This window comes from Hirsutella rhossiliensis, assembly GCF_020360975.1.
Source record: "Hirsutella rhossiliensis strain HR02 chromosome Unknown scaffold00003, whole genome shotgun sequence".
Classification (NCBI taxonomy): domain Eukaryota; kingdom Fungi; phylum Ascomycota; class Sordariomycetes; order Hypocreales; family Ophiocordycipitaceae; genus Hirsutella; species Hirsutella rhossiliensis.
Window position 1 is genome coordinate 1,500,780 of NW_025408669.1, and position 21,398 is coordinate 1,522,177.

The following is a 21,398-nucleotide window of genomic DNA, read 5'->3' on the forward strand; positions in this document are numbered from 1 at the left end:
CGGATGCAGTTAACCACGAGGCCCCTTCATCCGCTGGAATGACTCGTGTCCCGATGTTGCCGCCGCCGCTGCCGCTTTCCCTCAAGAGGTCCTCGCCTCCGGTCCGCCGTCCGCATGGCCCGTAGCCGACCAGCCGCGCCCATCGGAACAAGCACCTCGAGTCGGAGCCGAGAGACCCGGGCCGATTATGCTGTCGCCCTCGGTCAGCTGCCCTGTCTCTCTGCAAGAGGCCTCGGCTAGCAGAGTCTTTCATCTGATTTGCAGCACATGCAGGCGCAACTCCAAGGCTGGCATGTGTGAGCATACAAGCACAGGTCAAGCACGCAAATGCCGGGTGAATGCCGACGTCGGCACGCGGTAATTACGACAAGAAAGAGTCAGGGAAGCGGAAAAAGCAAAGACCACTCCTCATGGCCACTCAGGACGACGACAATCACATGCCGCTTCTCCCATCTGCCGCGGCCACTGGGGGGCGTGCAGGCAAGAGAGATTGTGCACAGCATGTATGTACGGATGGGCTGCGGCGCATGCACGAAATACGCCGCCGCAGCCGCCGCAGCAGCAGTGGCCCAGCCTCTCTCCCTCTCCTCGGAGCGCGATGGGGAGAGGACGATTGGTGGATGAGCCATCAGCCCTTGCCGAAATTCGCTGCCGCCACCCATGCCCATCCCACGGCCACGTTCGAATGTCATCCTTCCATGGCTGGACTGGCAAGGGCGGGGGAAATAGAAGGGCAAAGCGGCGCATGCAGACATTGCCAGGTGCAGAAACATGGGCCCTAATCCCTGAGCATCAGCCAGCCCGGGACTGGAGACTCTCTGGTGAGTGCATCGCGAGGCAGTGTAGCACGAGGACGGCTTCAAACGGGCTCTCTTCGATATCACAAGACGCCGCCTTGTCAAGATCTGAGCCAATGGATCCGAATACAAGGTCCCAAACCCCCGGAGGGAGAGTCATCGTCACCGTCATTGCAGCCATGTCCAATCAAGTTGCAGTCTGGCGCCTTGATCCACGGCAAAAAGCAATCACCAAGGCAGAAAAGAAAAAGAGAGACAAGAGTGTAATTACTGTATATAACGCAAGGAAAAAGCAAGCATGGAGAGGAAAGAAAAAGGGAGCCGCCTGAATCGATGGTTGCCGCCACATGGTCAACGCCACCACCCCTGTGGTCCGTCCATGCCATCATACCGACTTTTCCACCATCTCTCTTGCACACACACTGATGAGGTGGGGAAGGGACAGGAGGACTTATTGCTGACCCATCGTCGCTAATCGTGAGCGCCACTGTCGCAAATGCTGGGAGTCTCGAATTGGAACCCCGTGAAGGGGGGAGGACGATGCCTGGTGTGGAGGGCGACTTTATCGGTGGACGGATGGCCAAGAGGATGATGAACTTGGGTAAAGAAGCTGAAGACGGGCAACGATCGAGGGGGGCAGCATGCCCAGCCTGCTCTCCCCTAATCAACGGTTACGCACACGTAGCCGGGCGAAGAGCACGTGGCAGCCCATTACCCCGTGACGATTCTCCCAGTCCGTCAGCCCGTCCAGGGCGTGTATTCTTGGACGGCCTGGGCCCTTTCTCCTCCTCCTTCCCCTTGCTCGCTTGCTGGGCGGATCTTGCCTGCTGAACGGGATAAGGGGTCTTTTGTTTGCTGCCCCTGGGCCCTCTGCCGAGGGAGGCGCTCGTCCAGCCCCCAAGGTGAGAATCAACACTTGTCCACCTGTCATGTGAGGCGGAATCGGGTCTTGCTGACGCCCGTTGGCCGCCTGCTTCATCTCGTCGTGGGCCAATGGGGGGGTCCGGCAGACGCACTCTCCGTCCATGGTCTCGCTCTCGCAAGCAAACGAACCAACTCGACCAGTGCCGCCGAGGCGTCTTGCTTCTAGAACCCGTCTGTCTCCCAACAATATTGGTCTAGCAGCGACATATCTGTACACACACACACACACACACTCACAGCTGCACTCGCTCCCACGCACCTCACCCTGGCTGGGGCGGCCCCCCGTATACGCATCCTTGGCCCTCGCTGCTCGCGCACGCGCGTCGGGCCTTCTTCCTCTTTTATCCCTCTCCGAGGACGCGGCCGACGCAGGGCTGATAGATGCCAGAAAAGGACTCAAAGTGCCGGCCGGATGCTGCACAGGAGGGTCAGGCATGTAAGCCAGTTGCGCAGGAGGCTTGACTTCACCCCCCCTCCCTCCCCCGACTGTCCGTCTTACCTGCTTTGTCGGCATTACCCTCTTCTCTGATTCGCCAACTTATCAGTTCGGGTGAGCATTCGAATAAAGAAAGGGAAAAAGAAGAAGAACAAACAAGGGGTGGGGATATAGAGGGGGTAGACTCGGTTCCTTGTGCCCTGACTACCCTATATCCACCGTGCTTTCGCCGTGCTCAACTCCCCTTCCAACGCCCCCTATTCAACTGATGCCTTGCACGATCGCGATCTCTCGGGTGCCTATTCTCCTTCCCGCAAACTAGAACAGATGGGTGGCAAAAGCGCGTGCGGGGACTGCGCAACTAACAGACCAACCACTCGGCAGGCCGCTCCGAAAGCCCCAGTGGGCGGGCAGGCGACAGCGATGCGCCTCGACAACAGCCCGAGACCAACACGGTCGCACGCAGAGGGTTCCTGTTTGTTGGTCCCGAGCGGAAAGAGTTGCCCGGTCTCGTGCTGTGGCGTTGGTCGCGTATTCCTCGCTCTTACACGGGTAGTGACTGTAGTTAAGACTTCTGATAAGACGGACTTACACATGACTCCTCACCCTCAAATCCACCTGCAAGCACACGAAGCCACGCCCAACATGACCTGAAAGCGGAGACGATGGACATGCAACAGACAGGAGGGAGCGGGAAAAAAAAACAGATTAAAACTACTACTCTCTCTGTCAGAAAAACCTGTTCCGTGACCCGGGCTGTCGGGTCCGCGGCGGACAGCAACACCCGCCGCCGTCTGCCTGCCGAGAGCGCACAGCAGCAGCAGCAATGTGTGCTCCCCTCCCCCCCCCTTTCCCCAAACCCCGGCCGAGGCGACGTTGCGTCCAACGTCAGCACCGCATTCGACAGCGTCAGCCGTTTTTTCTTCATTTCTACAGGACGGTGCGGTAGAACTACTTGTTCATCTCTCTTGCATGGTACCCTGCAGGCAAAAGCAAGGGTGCTAAAAAAAAGGGCCCAAATCCTTGCTCCTGCTGCTGGACAAACATGTTTGCCTCCGAGGGCTCCCGAGTTGTGGCTGTGTGGGAGTGGGTGTGTGTCGCTCAACTGTATGGTGGTTGGACCGCGATGTGCACAATGTGAGAGAAAGGAGAGAGAGAGAGGGAGAGGGAGAGAGAAGAGAGAGGGAGGTTGCTCAGCCAGAGCAAGTCGACAGCGCCGAGCCGAGGGCCGAGTCAGGATCGAAACCGAGGTTGAGCGAGATAAACGCAAAGACTTAGAAAAGACGAGTTCTGTAAAGAGGCAAGCCAACGGCGCGGTTCGAAAGCGTCAAGTCAAGAACGATATCCGCCCCCCATGTCCGTGTGTCGGCGGCGGCCGACGACGCATGCATGGTCTTAACGCCGCGGGCGACTTTCGATTCGGCCATGACACCGCCGCACGCGCACCGCACGTCCCAAGTGACGGGGCGGCAGAGGAGGAACAGGCGAGAGAGGCCGGGAGAAGAGTCTTCTGTCAGGGACTGGACCGGCCATCGATGACTCGCAAATCACCGAAGATATAATGCCACACCTCTCCATGTACACTGAGCCATGGCACGGCTCAACTCGGTCCTTTGTGTGCCAATGTCAAGGACTTGGCGAGGCCGAAAGTGTGGGAGGGGACAAGCTGGACAAGAGAGGGTGGACATGTCACCGATGCATGCTCTCCTACATCATATCCAGCCATGCCATCTAGGCAGGCAGAGAGAGCCAACAATGCCTGTATGGCTGCGCAACATACACTAAAGCAAGTACGAATACATGCTATCAGCCATATACACTGTAGATGCATGCCATGTGCGCTTGTACGGCATGCATCTGCGGGGGCATCCTTGTCCGAGCAGTAGCGCCGGCTTCTTTTTCTTCTTCTTCTTCTTCTTCTTCTTCTCCTTCTTCCCCGTCTTCTGGCCTCGGCAGAGACGGTTGGCGCATCATCTCGAGGCGGCAGAACAGGGCAGGAAGGGGGGGGGGGCGTATGGCGATGTAGTTGGTTGGTTCGTAAAGGGGGGGGGGGTGTTGGAGGAGGAAAGGAAGATGATGAGGCGGCCTTTTCTCCTTTCTTTTCATATGACCGTGCAGTTTGTTGCCCCACGGATCCACGATACGATGATGCCATTTCGCCAACATGCGCGCGCGTGTTGTGTGTCATTGCTCATGCCTGGGGGACTCGGGCTGGACGACAAGGCCTTCGGGGCCGAGGATTGCCAGCCGCCACGGCCCGAGACACAAAACACACTGTAACATCCCCCCTCTCTCCATTCATGGTTCTTCTGCCGATCCGGGGATCCTCCTCATCTCTCGCCTCTTCCTCGTTCGCCCCCATCCTAGAACCATAGTTATCCCTGCTCTCTTGCTGTCTCCTTCTCTCACCACACACACACACACCCCCTCCCTGCTTTCCCGAACCCCCCCCTTCTCTCCCTTCTCGATTATTCCTTCTCCTGTGCCGCCTTCATCTGGTGCGCTGGCCGCTGTCCAGGATCGGATTTCTCTACACGCTTCTGCATAGGCTGCTCGCTTGTTGCCGTCTCGACAAGGGTCATGTCATTGCTCAGCGCCGAAGAGGAAACCGGCACGACTCAGGCTCCCAACAGGCCCCGGCGGATTCCCAGAGGAGTCGGCATGGGCTACAAACGTCCCTTGCCGTATGCTGTTGGGCCGAGGACGGGCGGACATTCATCTCCCTCCCCCGTTGTGCTGTCTGCCGCCGACACGGCTTCCATGGAGGGGAGCAGCGGGAAGAGGGAGGTGAAGCAATCCAAGGCGCCGGGGATTTGCTCCAGTCGGTCCGACTGCTTTACCCGTCCGATTGACGTGTGCTTTCCCCCTCCTTCCTTGTGAGAACCGTCTTCCTTGCCTTTGGTGTTGGCGCTGGTCTGCCACATACATGACCTGTTGACGTGTACACACATGGACGCACCCCTAAGCGCCGTGGAGGGGGGACGTCATTCGCTCAGATGCATGGGAAACGCATGTTCCTGCCCATGTACGCCTGCTGATCGCGGCACTTTGTGCGTGTGTGTGTGTGTGTGAGTGTGTGGCTGTGAACGGGGGGAGGCAGTATGCAGCCGGCTTGAGTATGGCAACTGAAACCGAGGGCTTATGACTTGATGTCATTGCCATCTTCGCTGTAGACGAAAGCGGCTCTTGGCAGGTCGGTTGACAAGAGAGAGGGATAGACAGCGTCTCCCAGTTCCGTGTGTCGTACGTGACAGCTCGGCACTCCGGTGCGGCCCAACTCGCAGCTCTTGCTGCCCATGAATCATGAGGCAATCAATGGAGCTGTTCGCCAGGCCCAAAAGATGCAACACTTCGAATTAACCTTGAACCGAGCTGCCCGTGTTCCTCGTTGAGCCCAAGCGTTCAACACGCCTTGTCGACCTTTGTCAGGGCGGCTCGCACCTTACAAGATGGAAATGTCCGTCTCCCCCTTTGTGCACCCATCATGCCATAATGAAGCCTCTTTGTGCTAAGTGATTATACGTTTAATAGAGAGAGAGGCTTTGCCGGCTTCCGGCTGCGCAAGACGACGGCTCCATGGGTCTTGGGCTAGTCTAGATGCCTCGGAAAGCAACGACGCGGCGAAGTTGAACCTCGAAGCAAGTGATCCATGGGCGAACAGACGTTTCCCAGCGGCCGTTGAACATGAGTCGTGGATGATGATCCCAGGGAACTGACGCGCTGTCCACGTACTTGGTCGCGCTCCCATACATCATCCATGACCAAGTAGCCATGGCACACCCTTTCGTTCCCTCGGCAGACGGTCGCTGGAAGTTGGGGGCGTGTCAAGCGAGCGAGGGGAGAGATATGGCGACTTCAGATATTCCGCTCTTCGATCCGACGTCGGGTGCTCCGGCAGCGTGCGCTCAAGTCTCGGCCACAAGCCGACGGGGTCGATTTCATTGTCGGCGCCGTTGGTGGCCAGGCTCATCAGATCCGGACTTGATCAAAGCATTCTCGACACTGAGGTTCAAGTTGGTTGTCGGAGCGCTTCCAAGAGGGGTCTGAAGTTTGGCCTGGGATGTCCGCCTCCAATCCCATTGCTTTGGACAAGCGCGGGCGGATGGATGCTGGAACAGATCGGCCAAGGGACGCAGTTGAGGCAGCAAGGAGAGGAAGCCACGAGCTACCCGTCGAGTTGGATGCTGCTTGAATGCGGCAGCCTGTTCGCTCGGCCGGTTAGGCAGGGCCGTCTGCTGGCCAGTCTGGCCCTTTCGAACTTGAGATTTCTACATTTTATCGCGTGTAGGTTTCTAGACCGAGGAACTACGGAATGGGCCATTCAAAGTTCATGGAGAGGAGAGTTGCCAGCCGAATCCGCGTCTAGTAGACACTCGATGGACAGGGAACACACTCACCCCCAAGCAGACTCGGCGTTGTCTTTGGAGCGACAGTACTATAAAAGACCCATTACGTCCTGGCTTGGACATGGATCGTACAATCGATTTGGCTGTAAAAAGAAGATCGACTACCCTTTCTTTAGCCGCTTCAAGTTCTACCCGCCTCCAAGGCCCTCTGCGTCATTCGCGTCACAATCTGCAGTTGTCTTGGGCCTTTGGCTGTCCGAATAGAGGCCTGAGTTTGACCATATCAGCTCTTAAAATTCGCTCTCACGCTATGCATAGATCATTCCCGGGATGGACGCGTTTGATGAGGATGTGACGACTGCCTCCCCTGTGCCAACGCCCTTGGACCCCTGAACCGCCGATCAGCTCATGTCGAGGAAACAGGCCACGACCTAGGTCGGAAATCAATAATCAGGTTCGATGGCATCGAACCTTCCAGATGATATCGTCAGCTGAGCAGCCTTGGTGGCAACATTCCAGTTTATGCGAAACCGAGTTGAGCCCAGAGGTGGGCAGAGCCATCTAAGTAATCTCGTCATTCCATGAGACAAAGTAACCGCAACTAAATAGCTATGATCACGAACCCCCTTCCTTGTCGCCAATCAAGGGACAAGGTCCTACGGTCAAGCGTCTTGAGTCCCCATCACCCAGGCACCGGCACATTGCAGTAATAGGGGTTCGCGTCTGCCAACTCTGTGACTCCTTTGTGGGCATATCGGATATAGACACTGCGCAGCTAAAGTGCCATCATCCAACCAGTCCCCGCCCAAGGAAATGCATTCTTTTGCCTTTTTACCACCCTGGTACCATCGTACTGGATTTCCATGTACTCATTCGGGTCGGGAAGGTACCCTGCTCGGTCTTGATTCTCCCTGGCTGTCCGCTCTCGCCTTTCCTCGGCAACCGACTTTGGCCGGGTGGGCAAAGGATGGCCCTTTGTGCGCGCAGCTTCGGCGGCTCGGTAGAAGCCCAAATCATCTCGAACCCGGCGCATCTGGCTCGAGGTGAGGAAGGAGAGTTCGTCAGGTCCGAAGCTCTTGGACGGACTCGAGAAAGATGCGTCTCCAGCTGTTGGAGCGCGACAAAAGCTGGGTAGGTCGTCGCGAATGCGCTCGCATGTCCAGCAACAGCAAAGACTTGAAGCCACGTCGGGAGCTGCCCGCCTGACTTGGGAAAGCAGAGTCTGAGGCGGAAGAATTTGGCCATCGCGCTCGGGGGAGACGTCGGCAAGTCTGGCGCGGAGTTGTGCGTAATGATTGGGAAACAGTTGGTGTGTCCGCCATAAGAGCTCGACGCCAAACGATTGTTGGTATTGCTCTGGAACGCTGGCGTTTCCGCCAATGACAAGATTTCGGTAATGGGCGCGGCTTCGCCTCAGTGAGCCTTGTAGGGCAGGCGACCGTATCCAGAGTAAGGCATGGGCCCTGTCGATGAAGCCGGCGTGCTTGTTCGCCTCGGCGATGAGGTCGACCCCTGCCCACGGCTCACTCTTGTCGCTATACGCCGGGGGGGACTCAAGATAGGTGAGGATATCGGCCCGTTGCCCCGAGAGGGTCGAGAAGAGCGTCTGGGCGCCGCGTGGCAAATGGAAACTCATTGTGTCAAAGTCGATGGCGTCTCGAATAGCCAGCCAAGGGAAGCTGAGCGACTGAAGTCCCGGTACCTGTCGCTCACGGGCACGACATGCCGCAAGATATGCATCCACGTTGAGCATGAATGCGTACCAGACCAGCAGCACGTCGAGCGGCGGAAGGTATTCCTTGGTCAGCTGCACGGCGGCCTCGGGCCCGGCGCGATGTGAATAGGCCGATGCATGCTGAAGCACGAGGTCGACGCTGGACCACCAGGCCATGAAGCGATCTACGGCGACTCTAAGCAAGAGGGTCCAAGCCTGACATGCATTCTTTTCATTCGGTTCATCGTTGCAGGACGGTGGGTGGCGGACGCCTGAGACCAGCTCGCGGGCGCTCAGTCTCAGCTTGTGAAAACATTCAAGCAGCGCCAGGTGAAGCGCTGCGTGACCAGTGTCGGGGTACAGATGGAGCGCTTCTTCGTCCCCAGTGACTGTGTGGTTGGGAACATGGGCGTTGGCGAAGATGCTGGGGTCAGGAATCACGGTTGGATTGCGCCCTTTGGTGGTGGTTGAGTATGAAGACGGCAGCCGCCAGCAGTGCGGGTCGACATGGGCCTGCTTTCCGGACAGTGCCAGCTTTGCACGACGCAATAGCGACATCTGATGAAGACGCTGGTGAAAGTGTTGAATGACTGTGAGGCTCGGAGAGAGACGGTCTGGGGTTCATGTACTATACGACCTGTTGACGAACATGAGATGTCTCGAGATGGTCAAGTGCGCTTGTGCTACCGCGGAGTGGCGGAGCGGTCGGTCATGGCTCGGCGGGCTCAGCCCCGGGGGGCCGGGAGTTGCCGTCCAAGTTCAATGGAGAGAGGGAGGCGGAGGGTTGGGGATGCGAATGACAGCATGGGTCCAGTCAAGTCTGCGGCTTTGCTCAGCGGCTGGGGGAAAATATAGTCAAGAGCTTGCAGGCTTCGGCACAACACAAAACCCTCGGGCAACAGGGGCCGTAGGATAATCGAGGCTGGGAATATAATTGCGGGCATGCCCAGCTACCGGGACATTCTCACAAGACACCGGCTTTGCCCAGAGCAATCAGTCATGCCATGCATGCATAGCCTCTGTCAAAGCCTCGAGGTGAGCGGAGACGGGGTGGAAACGGGCACATTTTGGATTTGGTCCCGGGACTTGCTCTGTGGGTCAAATCGGGCTGCTTTTCAGTTTGCCAGTATTAACAAGGATGTATGAACATCGATATCTTACGTCACGCTATTAATATGCATTCAGAGTCCTATAGTGCTATAGTGACCGCACGAGTTGTCATGCCCAGCTCCGCTTCGGTCCGTGGGGGATTATCCGCATCCGATCACCCCGCATCTGTCACGTAATAAACTCTTCACCGCCCCGTTCGCTTCTGCTTTGATTGACCCTTCGTAACAACTAACAACTAACAACTCCCCACCTCGCCGTTCCCCGATGGACTTACAAGTCAAGACCGCATCATCTGGCGACCAAAGAACCCTTGAAGCTCTACGTGTAACCCAAATCCTTGAATCTGGCGGAATACCTTGCTGCTTTTGTGGAGTGGCTGCTCTTATTTACTACGGGGCCGGACGGGTTAAAGTAGTGAGTCTATACTCTACACCGCACAAATCACCTCGACAAATTCGACTCTAAAGGGGGTAACTAGGCCTGGGAGATATGTGTCCCATCAGACCTCCTCAAGAAGGCAGAGACTCTCTTGAGGTCCCAAGAATACTCCAGTCTCTACACCGTTACACCTCCGCCATTGCCACAGCCTGCTTCCCTAGTACACACGTACACCCACCTCCAGTGTGTAGGACTTCGAACCTGCTTTGTCCTCGTCCCTTCCGACGATATCCACTTCGATTGCCGGCCGTCCAACTTTCAACGAAGCTCCAACGGTCTCCCATACCCTAGACTCGGTACTCTTATCCAAAGTTTTCTAGATGCGAGTGATATTCTGTCGCTCTGTGATGTCGTTGATGGGAGTGATGTATCCGAAGAATGGGGTTCTGAAAACCTAGATTTACAAGACACAGTGGACTTGGAATGGATCCAAAGGAAGAATGAGGCAATCAAGCATAGTCGCATGGGGCAATACGCTCGAGGGGCTTTATCAGGCGGAATTCATGTCAAGTTTTTGGAAAGGAGGGCTTCGTGGGAGTCAGTTGTTCGAACTAAGGGAGCGAGACGTGGCTGGACTCAACCCAAAGAGGTCTTTGCTACGCGCTTTCGGCTACATGGTTCACCTGACCCGTGGTTGGAACATCACCAGAGTTCCTAATTAGGTCTACCCAAGAGACGGGCAAATCTATTTAGCGAGTGTATTGAGGGGCTGCCAGTGAACATATTGCTCCCCATTACCTTCACTTTCAGACTTCATTGAGCCCGAGCAGCCACATATACCAGTCGCTATAAGTTACATCAAGATCGTTCCAGAACGTTATCCTCAAACCTAAATCAAAGTCATGACGCCGAGAATGAATTTCGTCAGTATATGCGCCAGCGTGGAAGATCAGGTCCATCAAATCGTTCATCGTCTGAGTGGCGCCTGTCCGAGTGTTTGCATTGGAATATGGCTAGGGACTCTCCTCAAGGAATTGAGATCTATACTCACTGTCAAGCTGGTAAAATACCGCTACATTGTGCAATATAGGGGCACCCCCATTGGAGGTGTTATTAACGCGTATTATAAGTCCTTCTCTGCTCTGGCACTCACCAATGTGGTTGGTTCTGTCAGGCGAATGGAGTGAGGTGGAGGTGCGGTATCTGGGTAGGTCTTCGAGAAGTCGGGGTTCTCGGGTAGAAGGTCGCTATTTAACGTACAACTAGTAATATGTGATTCTGAATAAAAACTTCGCTCAAAAGTCGTGGATTGCCTGGTCAGGCGCGAATGGTCGTTGCCGGGAAAGAAGTTGCCCGCGACGAAGGCATCAAATCTTAAAGTACTTACCGCTACCCTCCTCCCCACCAACTTATAGTGCCCGCCTGGCCAGTATTATCGGTACCGTCTAAATTTCAAGCTTGCCTGCCCTTGTTAGATGATGATGCCTAGAAGACTGCACGCCTAAACGATTATCTGGAAGACTGCCCGGAAGACTACCGGGCAAGCGGGCTTGGCATTTAGACGGTACCGATACCTGCCAGGCGTGCGTACATACTATGAGAAGGGACCGTGGTCATACCAAAGCCCTTATATGGGGCGCAGTGGCTAATAGCCCAGCCACTCAGCGGCAAGGAATGACCCAGGTCCACAGGCTCTGATTATGGACGTGTTTAGGTCCGCCGGCGGTTGCACGGTAAAGACGGACGAGGCTATCACTACTCGGTACCGGAGTTTGTTGATGAGTTGTTCTCTCTGTCAAGCGTGGGAAAGCAAGCATTTACTAGAATTGGACAAGGCGTGTCAGGCTTGAGTCGAAGAGGAAGACACGTCCACTGCACCCAACGCGTCCATGTTGTCAATGACCACTTATCAATGACCACCCACTCACTTACTAGGTCTAGGAGCCCGGGAGCCAGCCCATGGGCGGTAATTGCCGTTGCCATGCGACGAGTTTGGGCCCACCAGGGGATCCTTGGCGAGTGTTGCCTGGATCTTGGCAGTTGCCTGCATAGATCAATCAATAGAACCGGTTGCCGTAGACAAGAGAGAGACTTTCTTACACCCCACAGGGAAACCAGTAAAACAGAGTACGATAAACATCTTTAGGCAACAAAAAAAAGAGGCCTCCTCATCATCGGGCTGGGCAGTTACATTCTGGCCACAGTGCGGCTACGAACCTCGCTGATTGCCGTCGGCGTGGTAAGCCCTCCGTCCGTCGCATCATCACTTGCCGGCCAGAGCAAGCTTTTCGTCGGCTGACCATGGTTACCGTGTCTTCGATAGGCCGTCGCCACATTGATCGTCTCTCTCTGGCTCATCGCCGCCCACCAGCGCGTCCCCGGTGCCTTCAACTACTGGGCGTCGCTGGCACTCGACCTCGTCCTTTGGGTTGTTTGGGGCATTCTCGCTATATCATTTCTCGTCGAAGCTGTGGGCTTTGGGAGCTATCGATACGTCTTTTGCGACTCCGACTCCCCTTACAGGAATTACCACGGATACGTGAGGGGTGGATGCGAAGAGCGCTACGTCTCTCAACCGTTTGTCACTGTCGAAGGCATTCTCCTTTTTCTTGTTGCCAGTCAATGGTAAGCGCGGCCGTCTACAAGCCCTCGGCCCGAATTCTGAACTGAGCTCGACACTGACCGGCGCTGTCTGCCACCGTTCAGCCTCTTCTTTCTCGTCGCTTGGATTGGAAACGCCATCGTCATCAGCCACCATCGTCGCGACGGCCTTGGCAACCGCCCGGTTAAGATGCCCAGCTCTGCCGTAGTCGAGCAGGTGTAGTCCTGCAATGCTAGTAATGGTGAAGCCGCCCCTCCGCCCCCTGACCAGTGAGCTCAACCGACCGTGGACCTCTCCAAGTATAATAACGGCAGAATTGATGATCAGCTCATAGCCGATAATATCTATAAAGGTTGATAGTGTCATACTGCAAACCCTGCATGACTTCCCTGGCCGCGCCCCTGCAGTCCAATGCCACTATGGCCGCGAGCCTCACCACCGCCAGCGGGTTCGCACCGATTAAAGGAGCCAACTTGGCGTTCCCAACGGATGCCGACTTTGTCAGCTGGCCCCGGACGGGACCGCGATTATAAAATATCGGCGTGTTTCCCCTCTCCTTACTCTAGTGACTGCATCAAGCTCTTCTCATACACGTCTTCTCGGACGCACACTCAGCCAGCAGCGCACACAGGCGCCTCGGGCGGGCCCAGGACCCTCATCACGACGCTCTCAAACGCCATCCTCTCCATGACGGCCCCGAAATGGATACAGTGCACGACGCCCTTGAACTCGCGTAACAGGGCCTCGAGCGCGTCGCCGCCCAGCAGCAGGCCAACGGGGTAGCGTGAGGCCAGCTCGAACCAGGCCTGGACGGGCGTGGTCTCCTTGTCGCCCGGGTTGAGCGACCGGGCCAGGCCGAGCAGCGAGGCGAGCGTCATGGCCGGCGCGGGCCACTCGAGGGCGGGCGGCGGCGAGGATCGTGGGCGACGCCAGATGCTACTCACGCTGCTTTTCAGTGCATTGCGGTCTTTATAGACGGACTCGGGAGCGCTGGCCATCAGGTAGGCGCTGGCGGTGAGGGCGTGGCCGCGCGGTTTTTCTGACTGGTGCGTGTGGGAGTGGAAGTCGCCTGGGGCGAAGTGGTTCCAGCAGATGTGCTCGAGTCTGTTCAAGGGGCACAAGGGGGAGAGCGTGTTAGTCGTGGACAAAGGCCAAGAATCGGGGAGGGCCTGGCAGCATACGCAAGGATAAAGTTGATGGCTCGCTGTTCCTGCTCGGGCGTCAGCGGCGCCTCGGGTCCCAACGACTCCGAGGGACTGCTGCCGCGTATGGAAGGGCTTCTGCCGCTCGACGAGGAGCGGGGGCTGATCTGGAAGCAGGGCGTGCCCATGGCATCGCTAACGCCGAGCGTCACGGTCAAGTCGTCGACGTCGACGCCGCCAAACATCTCGGGCGACGCCGGCTCGGGGAGCGGCCACGAGTGCCGAGGCGGAGGGCCGGCGACGGGCTGCTGGCGACGGTCAGCGCCGGTGCGCAGGACGGCGCGCATGTCGTCGTTTTGGCGCTCGAGGGCGCGGGCGTCGTGCTTGGCGAGGGCGATGAGGTCCCGCAGCTGGCAGACGTCGAGCTCGAGCTGCTTGACGTGGTTTGCCTTGCGCTGGCGATGGTGGATCTGGGCCCTGCGGACTTGCATCCGGCGGTGCTGGTTCTTGTCCTCTGCCGTCTTGGGAGAGGGCTCGTCGCCCGCCGTGGCCCCTGGCAAGATTCGCATCTTGGCCCTTTTTTTTCTCGTCTCCGTCAGACACTTGCTTCAGAGATACACTTTGAGGGAAATAGATTTCCAGCAATAGAAAGAGAGATTGGGGCGGGGGGATGAGGGGGGAGAGGGAGAGAGAGAGGAGTCGACAAGGGAGCTGTCAAGTTGGTAAAATAGGGGCACGGGGCGTTGTTATCGCATATTGCAAGTCCCGGCCTGCTCTGACACGAGCCCTCGGAAGAGTGAGTGCCGACTTCATACTTGACACCTGGGGGAGTGGCGGCGCGATACGAAGAGGCACCGCACGGGCGCCTTGGCGAAGTATATTATAGTGGTCAATGGTGAAGGAGGTGGAGAAGGATTTCCAAGGGGTCGACGTTGCAGCCCTATGTGGAATCATGGAGGGACTGTTTCACCACCCAAGCATCGAACTTACGCAGATTGGCGACATTCTTAACGTTGCGCAACTTGCCTACAGGTTCAATAGCTGGAGAGACCGAGATGGTCATGCTCGAAAGCTTGAGCGCCCTGCATCTAGTTTGTCCCCCCCAGTGATGGGAGCGGAGACGAACTGACTCCCTTTGCTCCAACGTACTGTGGATGATTTTCAACGTGGACGGCACTAACACCAGACAGCGCGTGCAGTATAATGCATCACAGTACACAGCCTTGAATACAGCTTCTTGAGGTGGCCAAGGGTTTTCTCTCATCTGCTTAGCGTCCATTCTTTCATTCTGTTCCATTTGACTTGAAGGATGATGGCATTCGTCGCCTCTTCTGGCATATACGCAGACTGCAAGCCCAAGACCGACTGCATTGGACGGATTGATTATAAGAACATGGCTCTCACGACTTGATCTCGAAACCGCTCGATCGTGTCTTATATCAAAACTATTGATGAATCAAACTCAGCAATCTACAGTTTCTGTGAGGAAAACCACTAGGGTGTGCAGGCAAAAGTGAAGTGACACTCCAACAGATGACCTGGAAGTGGACCCTATATGCCATGGAAATGCTGGTGGCAGCTGACAGTTTCCTATTTCAAATAATCAAGTCTTCATAGTCCGTCTCACACCCTAAGCAAGGTTGCAGATGCAAAGTGTTCTAGAACCACCAGCACCAGTTGATTGATGTCACGCCTAAGCGCCTCTATCAAGAAGAAAGTTTAAATACATTATGGGTAAAGAAGGCCAAATATTTCCACGATCCTAAGCCGTTGATATGTCGACGTGGACGGCCGAGGAAGAGATCCAACACCACCAAGCAGAGACGATGGCTGATGCTCCTAGGATCCGACGGGGTCGGTGCAGAGCACGGCGAGGTTGGCCTGCAGCTAGTAAGTATCCATGGAAGAGATGTCCAGGCGGATTGATGGAGAGACTCACAAGGGGTACGGAGCAGCACTGGGCCTTGCGTCCCTTGGAGCCGCAGATGGACTGGAACGAGTATCCAAAGCGGGGAATCGAACTCGCTGTAGATGGGGTTAGCCGAGTAGAGCATAGAGCGGGATCGAAGGTCAAATCCTACGGGCTTGGCAATCGAGGCTTGCGACGCCGAGGATGCCGGTCTGGCAGCACTGGGGAATGGAGTAAAGGAGTCCCTTGGGGCAGAGGTCGGGGCTACCGCCACCGTTGCCACCAGGGTAGCCATGGTTGCCGTTGTTGTTCGGGTAGCCGTTGTTTGGGTAGCCGTTGTTCGGGTATCCGTTGCTTGGGTATCCGTTGTTGCGGTGGCCGCCATTGCCGGGGTAGCCCTTGGTATAAGGATATCCGTCGTTGTGAGGGTAGCCGCCGTCGTGGGGGAAGCCACCGTTGTGAGAGTAGCCCTTGTTCTTATGGTAGTCATCGTTGTGGTTGTGGCTGTGGTGGTCGCCATCGTGCTTGACCGGGTAGTCGCCGCCGCGGCGGTAGCCAGCGTAGTGAGCGTCGCCGTGGTTGGGGAGGCGGTAGTCGACGTCCTTGGAGTAGTCGCCGCCGTTATGGTAGTCGCCGTGGTGGTGGTCGCCATCGTGGTGGTGGTTGTTGGGACCGGGGTAGCTGGCGTCGTTGACGTAGCCATGGCTGGCGACCAAAGGATAACCATTCTGGCCTTCGGCAGCGCGCTCCTCGAGGGGGGCCGCGATGGCGGAAGCCAGGAGCACAAAGCCGGCAGCGACGAACTTCATATCTGCGGTGGGTGGTTTGGTTGGTGGTGTTGGTGAGGCAAAAGAGTGTCAGAAACCTAACCAAGGTGGCTTTGGAGTAGAGTGAAGTCTGGAAGTGAATGGCTGGATTATGGCTGAGTCGAGCTGTAGTGAAGAAGGAGACTGGTTAGGCGGGTGGAGGGCCTTCTTTTATAGAAGAGATGTGCTCCCGAGCTTGCAACCTCCAAGTCTGCCATGTATTGTACTGGCTAACTATATTGGAGTCGAGACGCATCAAGGGCGAGTCCATCATCCAAGGAGGTTCACAACTTCACAGGCAACCAGTTCGGCGGTCCATCCCGCTGGCTGACCCTGCCTTGCCCTTCCACTCAGCCGCCCTATTTCCACGCTTGGTTTGAGACGCGGCTATTAATGGAACAACCCTCGCCTTGTCTCATTGGCTGGATACCATCTCTGCTGGGCCTCTCTCCCTGGGCGGAAAAAAACCCTTCCCGGCTCCCTTCTTTTCCCCATCCCTTTGAGTGAACGGACCAGGCAGGGGGGGTTTCTTCTTATATGCAGGGCGCAATGCCCCCTCGATCCAACAGACTAGCCCCCCTCGGCTTGCTCGCCAGTGTCTCTGCAAGCCGGTTACCCTGACATTCTGCCCTGGGATCAACATCAAGAGCATGCGACGACGTTTGATGCTCCTGTTTTTGCCGACGCCTATCCTTTAGCTGGTAGCGTCGTCACCGACATCAGCTCAACCCGGCCAGCGTGAATCCATCCAAACTACAACCAATTTAGTAAACTTAGGGGTCAGGTAAAGGGTAAGAAGAAGGATAACTCTTATAAGAAGCGCCGCGGTAGGCGCTATAGTTATACCTGGCCCGCTCAGGGGCCCAGGCTATCAATTTCCCGGCCTTCGGGAGGGTGCAACGGCGCCGTGGCCTCGTGGCCCGCGCTCTGGGCGCTGGGACCATCCCTCAGACAGCAAGCAGGTTGAATCGTCTTTGTCCACTGCACGATAGACGGCCCCGTTTTCTGTAGTGCCTACTTTGACAATAGATTTCGGACCAACATGGCTTCGAAAAGCCAGGAATATTCTGTCGAGGACGAAATCGCCACTTTCTTCTCGAAAACGTCGGTACGCCGCGAAAGATGCGATGCAGTGGCCAAGGAGCTCGTCGGTGGCGACGAGATTGTTCCAGTCTCCACCCAGGGGTTCTGCTCGTATACGGTTTACGCCGGGCAGGATCTTGGCTATGTCGTTCAGTTCCGCCTCAAGTCTCTCGAGCTCAAGATAGAGACCGTCGCTCTCGCCCGACAGATCTTCGGCTCGCTCGCACCAGACGTTTCGTTCATCCGGCAGCTGGGCGAAGACTCGACGACGGCGGAGCAAGAGCCTCTGCTTGTCTACATCATGACCCGTGTACGAGGATTGAGCCACATGGACTTTATACTTGCACATGGGTTCCCTAACAACTCACCCGAGAACATGGCCTGCCGTAAGAACCTGATTCAGGATGTCGCAAGGTCTGCCGCTGGCTTCTTATCTATGCTACGCTAGTCTAACTTGACGCAGATTCTTTGCTCTTGCGTGGAAGGCGCCTCAGGAGGTCGACCAAGCCTACTGCAATCACATGGCTGAGACGTTCGAGCAAGACCTGCAGATTTTGCTCGTCAACCTACCCGAGCGATTTCACCCTATAATCCGCGCCACACTAGCATCCCTGCCCAGCATCTTCTCTCTGCCCATGGTCCTTCAACATGAAGACTTTAGCTCCTGCAACATCATTGTAGAGGAGCCGTCAAGCCATTTGGTTGGCGTCATTGATTGGGCTGCGGCGGAGATTGCCCCCTTCGGCACAAACCTCGATTCACTGCAAGGTCTAATGAGCACATTGCACCTGAAAAATGGCCGGAGCAGGTACGAGGACTACGATGACCTGGTGCACTCGTTTTGGGAATCCTTCAGTGATGAAGTTGGCGGACTGGGCGACGACACCATCAAGGCCATCAAGGCCGCGACGGTTCTAGGGCTGCTACGATGTCGGGGCTTTACCAGCCGGCTTGCGAACGAGCCCAAGCCGGTACCGATTAAGGATGATGCCGGCGGGAGGTACAACATGATGATACTTGACGGGCTGCTGTTGAACCCAGCTACCCGATTTGAGGGGCTCGATGAATGGCTCAGATAGAGGGAGTGAGTTGCGTCTAGGTTACTGACACCAGCCTCGACAAGGGCAGCCTTGAGGTTGTCTACATTCTCCAGCTTGGGAAGAGGCTTGGCTACATTGACAATTTTGTGGGTCCCGGTCTTTGCTCCTCGTTGCTCTGGCAGACTCAGGGACTTCCATTGGACGACTCCAACGTCCAGCCAGTGACACGGGTCGGCCGACGGTTCTTGACGAGAGAAGTGTCCAGCATGATGGTCCCTTGGTCGAGGATGAGCTCGGACATGCCCTGTTTGGGATCCCTTGTTTCTTCGGTCCTTGATTTTCAAGCAAGTTCTGGGTGCTTCTCAAGCAACCTGAGCTCCACAGGCAGGAGTCTGTAACCCCACCTCTTCTTCTGTTCGATCCTCTGTAGAAGCAACTGTCTGAACTGTTCTTCGCCATGAGTAGCTAGAAATTCGTCATCAGAAAGCCCCACATCATTCTTGCGCTGTGGTCTAAACGGTATATTTTTCATATATGCGATGATGGAATGAGAAAGCGGTCTTTGATCTCTGCAGAACGAAGTGAGTTTCTGGGCTGTAGGGTCTCGGCAAGGAGCTTACAGTTGATTCCCATCCCACCGGTAGACAAGAATATGTGGGTCTTTGGACTCGGCCGGTCCATTGTCAAGCAGAAAATAGCATCGTACACCGTCAACTGCATATTGACCTAAGGAGGAAAGGGTATCGGAGTGTTCGTCAAAGCCGCGTCCCCATTCGTGCATACAAATGATCTTGGCCATTTCCATATCTCGATATACCGGGTTACCCGGTATCAGCTCGGAAGAGCATTTCACGAGTATCCGACTTGCCATGGCTACTCTTGAGAGTGAGATGTCAGTATCATCAACATGGTATCAGGTTGAGGAGGGGACTAGACAAGTTTTATGGGTGGATTATTCTTGTGGAAGCTGGCACGAGGAGGCATGCGGAAGAGATGCAAGGAAGATGATGACGCTACTAGGCACCGTGTGCGTAGCTACCTGCCCAAGTACCTAGCTATATAGGCGTGTGTACTATACATTTAGCTACTTAACCTAAAGAGGGGACGGACTGCCCGTATAGCAATTATCAAGCTAACGGCCGGTCGTCAAAAAAAGGGTCCAGGCGGGGTGGGTGTGGCGGAGCACCGATTGCGGCGCTACAATGGAATGGTCCGTCAGAAGTAAAGCATCTTTGGAGCCCCCTACCCTCCAGCCACGGCACCGCCACCGGCCACAGTTTGGAGAGCAGCGGCTCCGCTTCACCGCTCCTCGCCAACTGAGTCGGGTAAAGAAGTCTCGCAATGTCGCCTGTCACGAACCAGATGCTCAATGCCCGGCGCGAAAAGGAGTGCGTCGGTCTTACTACCGAGCGCAAATACTTCCACGTCGACGGCGCGTGGATCAAGCGCAGCCTTCGCCCATCCGAATGGCAAACCAACCCCTTCGCGGGCATGCTGTTCATACCACGTTTCGGCAATGAACGTATCCTCAACGAGGCTGCCGCCATGCGCTTCGTCGCCGACAAACCGGATATTCCAGTACCGAAATTGTACAGGTTGCTTCGAGGACGACGGCGCCGTCTACCTCGTCATGGAATACATTGATGGCGTGACTATGAATAATCTTGCCCTTGAACAGCGCAAGGTCGTTGAGACGGAATTGGAGCGTTATGTGGAGACTCTGAGCGGCTTGAGGTCTGATGCGTGGGGTGGGCCCTCTGGAATCGTGGGTTCATTGTCCTTCCACCAACACTGGAGCATCAACACAGCCTCTTCTCGCTTCGTCCAAAGCTGACATTTGGAACACAGGTTATACCACCTTATCGAATTATGACCAACTCGGCCCGCTCGCAGTGGAAGATGAAGTCTAGAGAGACGAAGGACCTTGTCTTTTGTCACAACGATTTGTCCACTCACAATGTCATTGTCGACCCAGCGACGCTAAAGGTGAAAGCGATCCTCGATTGGGAATACGCTGGTTTCTTCCCAAAGGAGTTTGAAGGCATGTTCTTCCGCCGCCCCGGACCATCGGCTGCGCTCGAGGGAGAGGTCAACGACGAGAGAGAGCTACTAGAAGTTATGTACGAAAACGAAGCGAAATAATAGAGTAGATTTGCGCATATAGTCATGACAGCGTAATGGGCCGTGTGGACTTGACGACGACACAGTACGGATTTGAGTCTATCCAACAAGCAACCGTTCGCGCCAATATATCTGCCCTCTATGGCCGTGAATTCAGATTCATCTATAAGTTCCTCAATGTTACTTATTAGAACGTTAGGTTGCTGGTATACTAACGGCCGTGAGTCCAGTGTGGGAGTCCCTACCTCGTAGTACAAAAGGACGTCTAAATGCTTGCGGAATGCTAATAGCTAGCAAATTAAGCAAGTGAGTTCTTACCCTTATGATGAACATAATATCTAAATTCTGGCGATATGCTAACAATTCGAATAACGCCAGGGAGTAATTTCCTACCCTACATCTGGTTGTCGGTGATATACTAATAGAGCTGGCGACACTAGCGTTCAGTTTCTACTCTAGAACAGAAACAGTGTCTGACTGTTAGTGTCATGTTAATATGGCTTGGCGATTTTTGTCTGCAAGGTTTTACGGACGTCTGAGGCTGGCGGTACACTAATGTAGCTGGTCTGCTGGTGGCTCCAAGCTTAAATATTGCTACCCCATGGCTCATATGGCTTCTTGTGATTAGCGCGACACTAATGGATGGCAACTCTAGCCTGTAAGCTCCTACTACTTGAATAATAGGACGCTAGATTGCTGCGGTATACTAATAGCTGGCGATTCTAGTGGTAAGCTCCACTCTAGTGACTGATATAACATCTCTTCTCTGGCAGAACGTTGAAGCAGCCGACGATTCTAGCTCGTAAATTCCTAACTTGTGATCAAAATGCAGCTTGAATACTGGTGGATTGCTAATATAGACGGCGACTCTGGCGATATACTAATGCAGCTGCGGACTCTAGATTGTAAGTTCCTATCCCCGTGACTGACGAGGCGCGTTCGGTTATTTTCCAAATGCCAACGTAGCTGGAACTTAGTATGTAAGTTCCT

General features: G+C 55.5%; 5 protein-coding genes across 5 annotated transcripts; 2 read left to right on the top strand and 3 right to left on the bottom strand.

The window, feature by feature from the left end:
- Positions 1-7,916: 7,916 nt before the first annotated feature.
- On the bottom strand, positions 7,917-8,775 carry HRG_02993 (uncharacterized protein; the record flags this gene model as incomplete). Its single annotated transcript, XM_044861464.1, has 3 exons — positions 7,917-7,966; positions 8,031-8,433; positions 8,497-8,775. 3 exons carry the CDS (start codon positions 8,773-8,775, stop codon positions 7,917-7,919), a joined length of 732 nt encoding a protein of 243 aa, XP_044722490.1.
- A 4,143-nt stretch (positions 8,776-12,918) lies between these two features.
- Positions 12,919-14,018, bottom strand: HRG_02994 (alanine racemase; the record flags this gene model as incomplete). The annotated part of the gene is made up of 3 exons (XM_044861465.1): positions 12,919-13,200; positions 13,252-13,411; positions 13,489-14,018. 3 exons carry the CDS (start codon positions 14,016-14,018, stop codon positions 12,919-12,921), a joined length of 972 nt encoding a protein of 323 aa, XP_044722491.1.
- Positions 14,019-15,288: 1,270 nt separating this feature from the next.
- HRG_02995 (fungal hydrophobin domain-containing protein) lies at positions 15,289-16,167 on the bottom strand (the record flags this gene model as incomplete). The annotated part of the gene is made up of 3 exons (XM_044861466.1): positions 15,289-15,330; positions 15,389-15,474; positions 15,531-16,167. 3 exons carry the CDS (start codon positions 16,165-16,167, stop codon positions 15,289-15,291), a joined length of 765 nt encoding a protein of 254 aa, XP_044722492.1.
- A 1,039-nt stretch (positions 16,168-17,206) lies between these two features.
- HRG_02996 (phosphotransferase enzyme family domain-containing protein) lies at positions 17,207-18,326 on the top strand (the record flags this gene model as incomplete). The annotated part of the gene is made up of 2 exons (XM_044861467.1): positions 17,207-17,661; positions 17,711-18,326. The coding sequence occupies 2 exons, from the start codon at positions 17,207-17,209 to the stop codon at positions 18,324-18,326; spliced, it is 1,071 nt and encodes a 356-aa protein (XP_044722493.1).
- Positions 18,327-19,628: 1,302 nt separating this feature from the next.
- On the top strand, positions 19,629-20,429 carry HRG_02997 (phosphotransferase enzyme family domain-containing protein; the record flags this gene model as incomplete). Its single annotated transcript, XM_044861468.1, has 3 exons — positions 19,629-19,800; positions 19,883-20,052; positions 20,136-20,429. 3 exons carry the CDS (start codon positions 19,629-19,631, stop codon positions 20,427-20,429), a joined length of 636 nt encoding a protein of 211 aa, XP_044722494.1.
- Between the last annotated feature and the right edge of the window lie 969 nt (positions 20,430-21,398).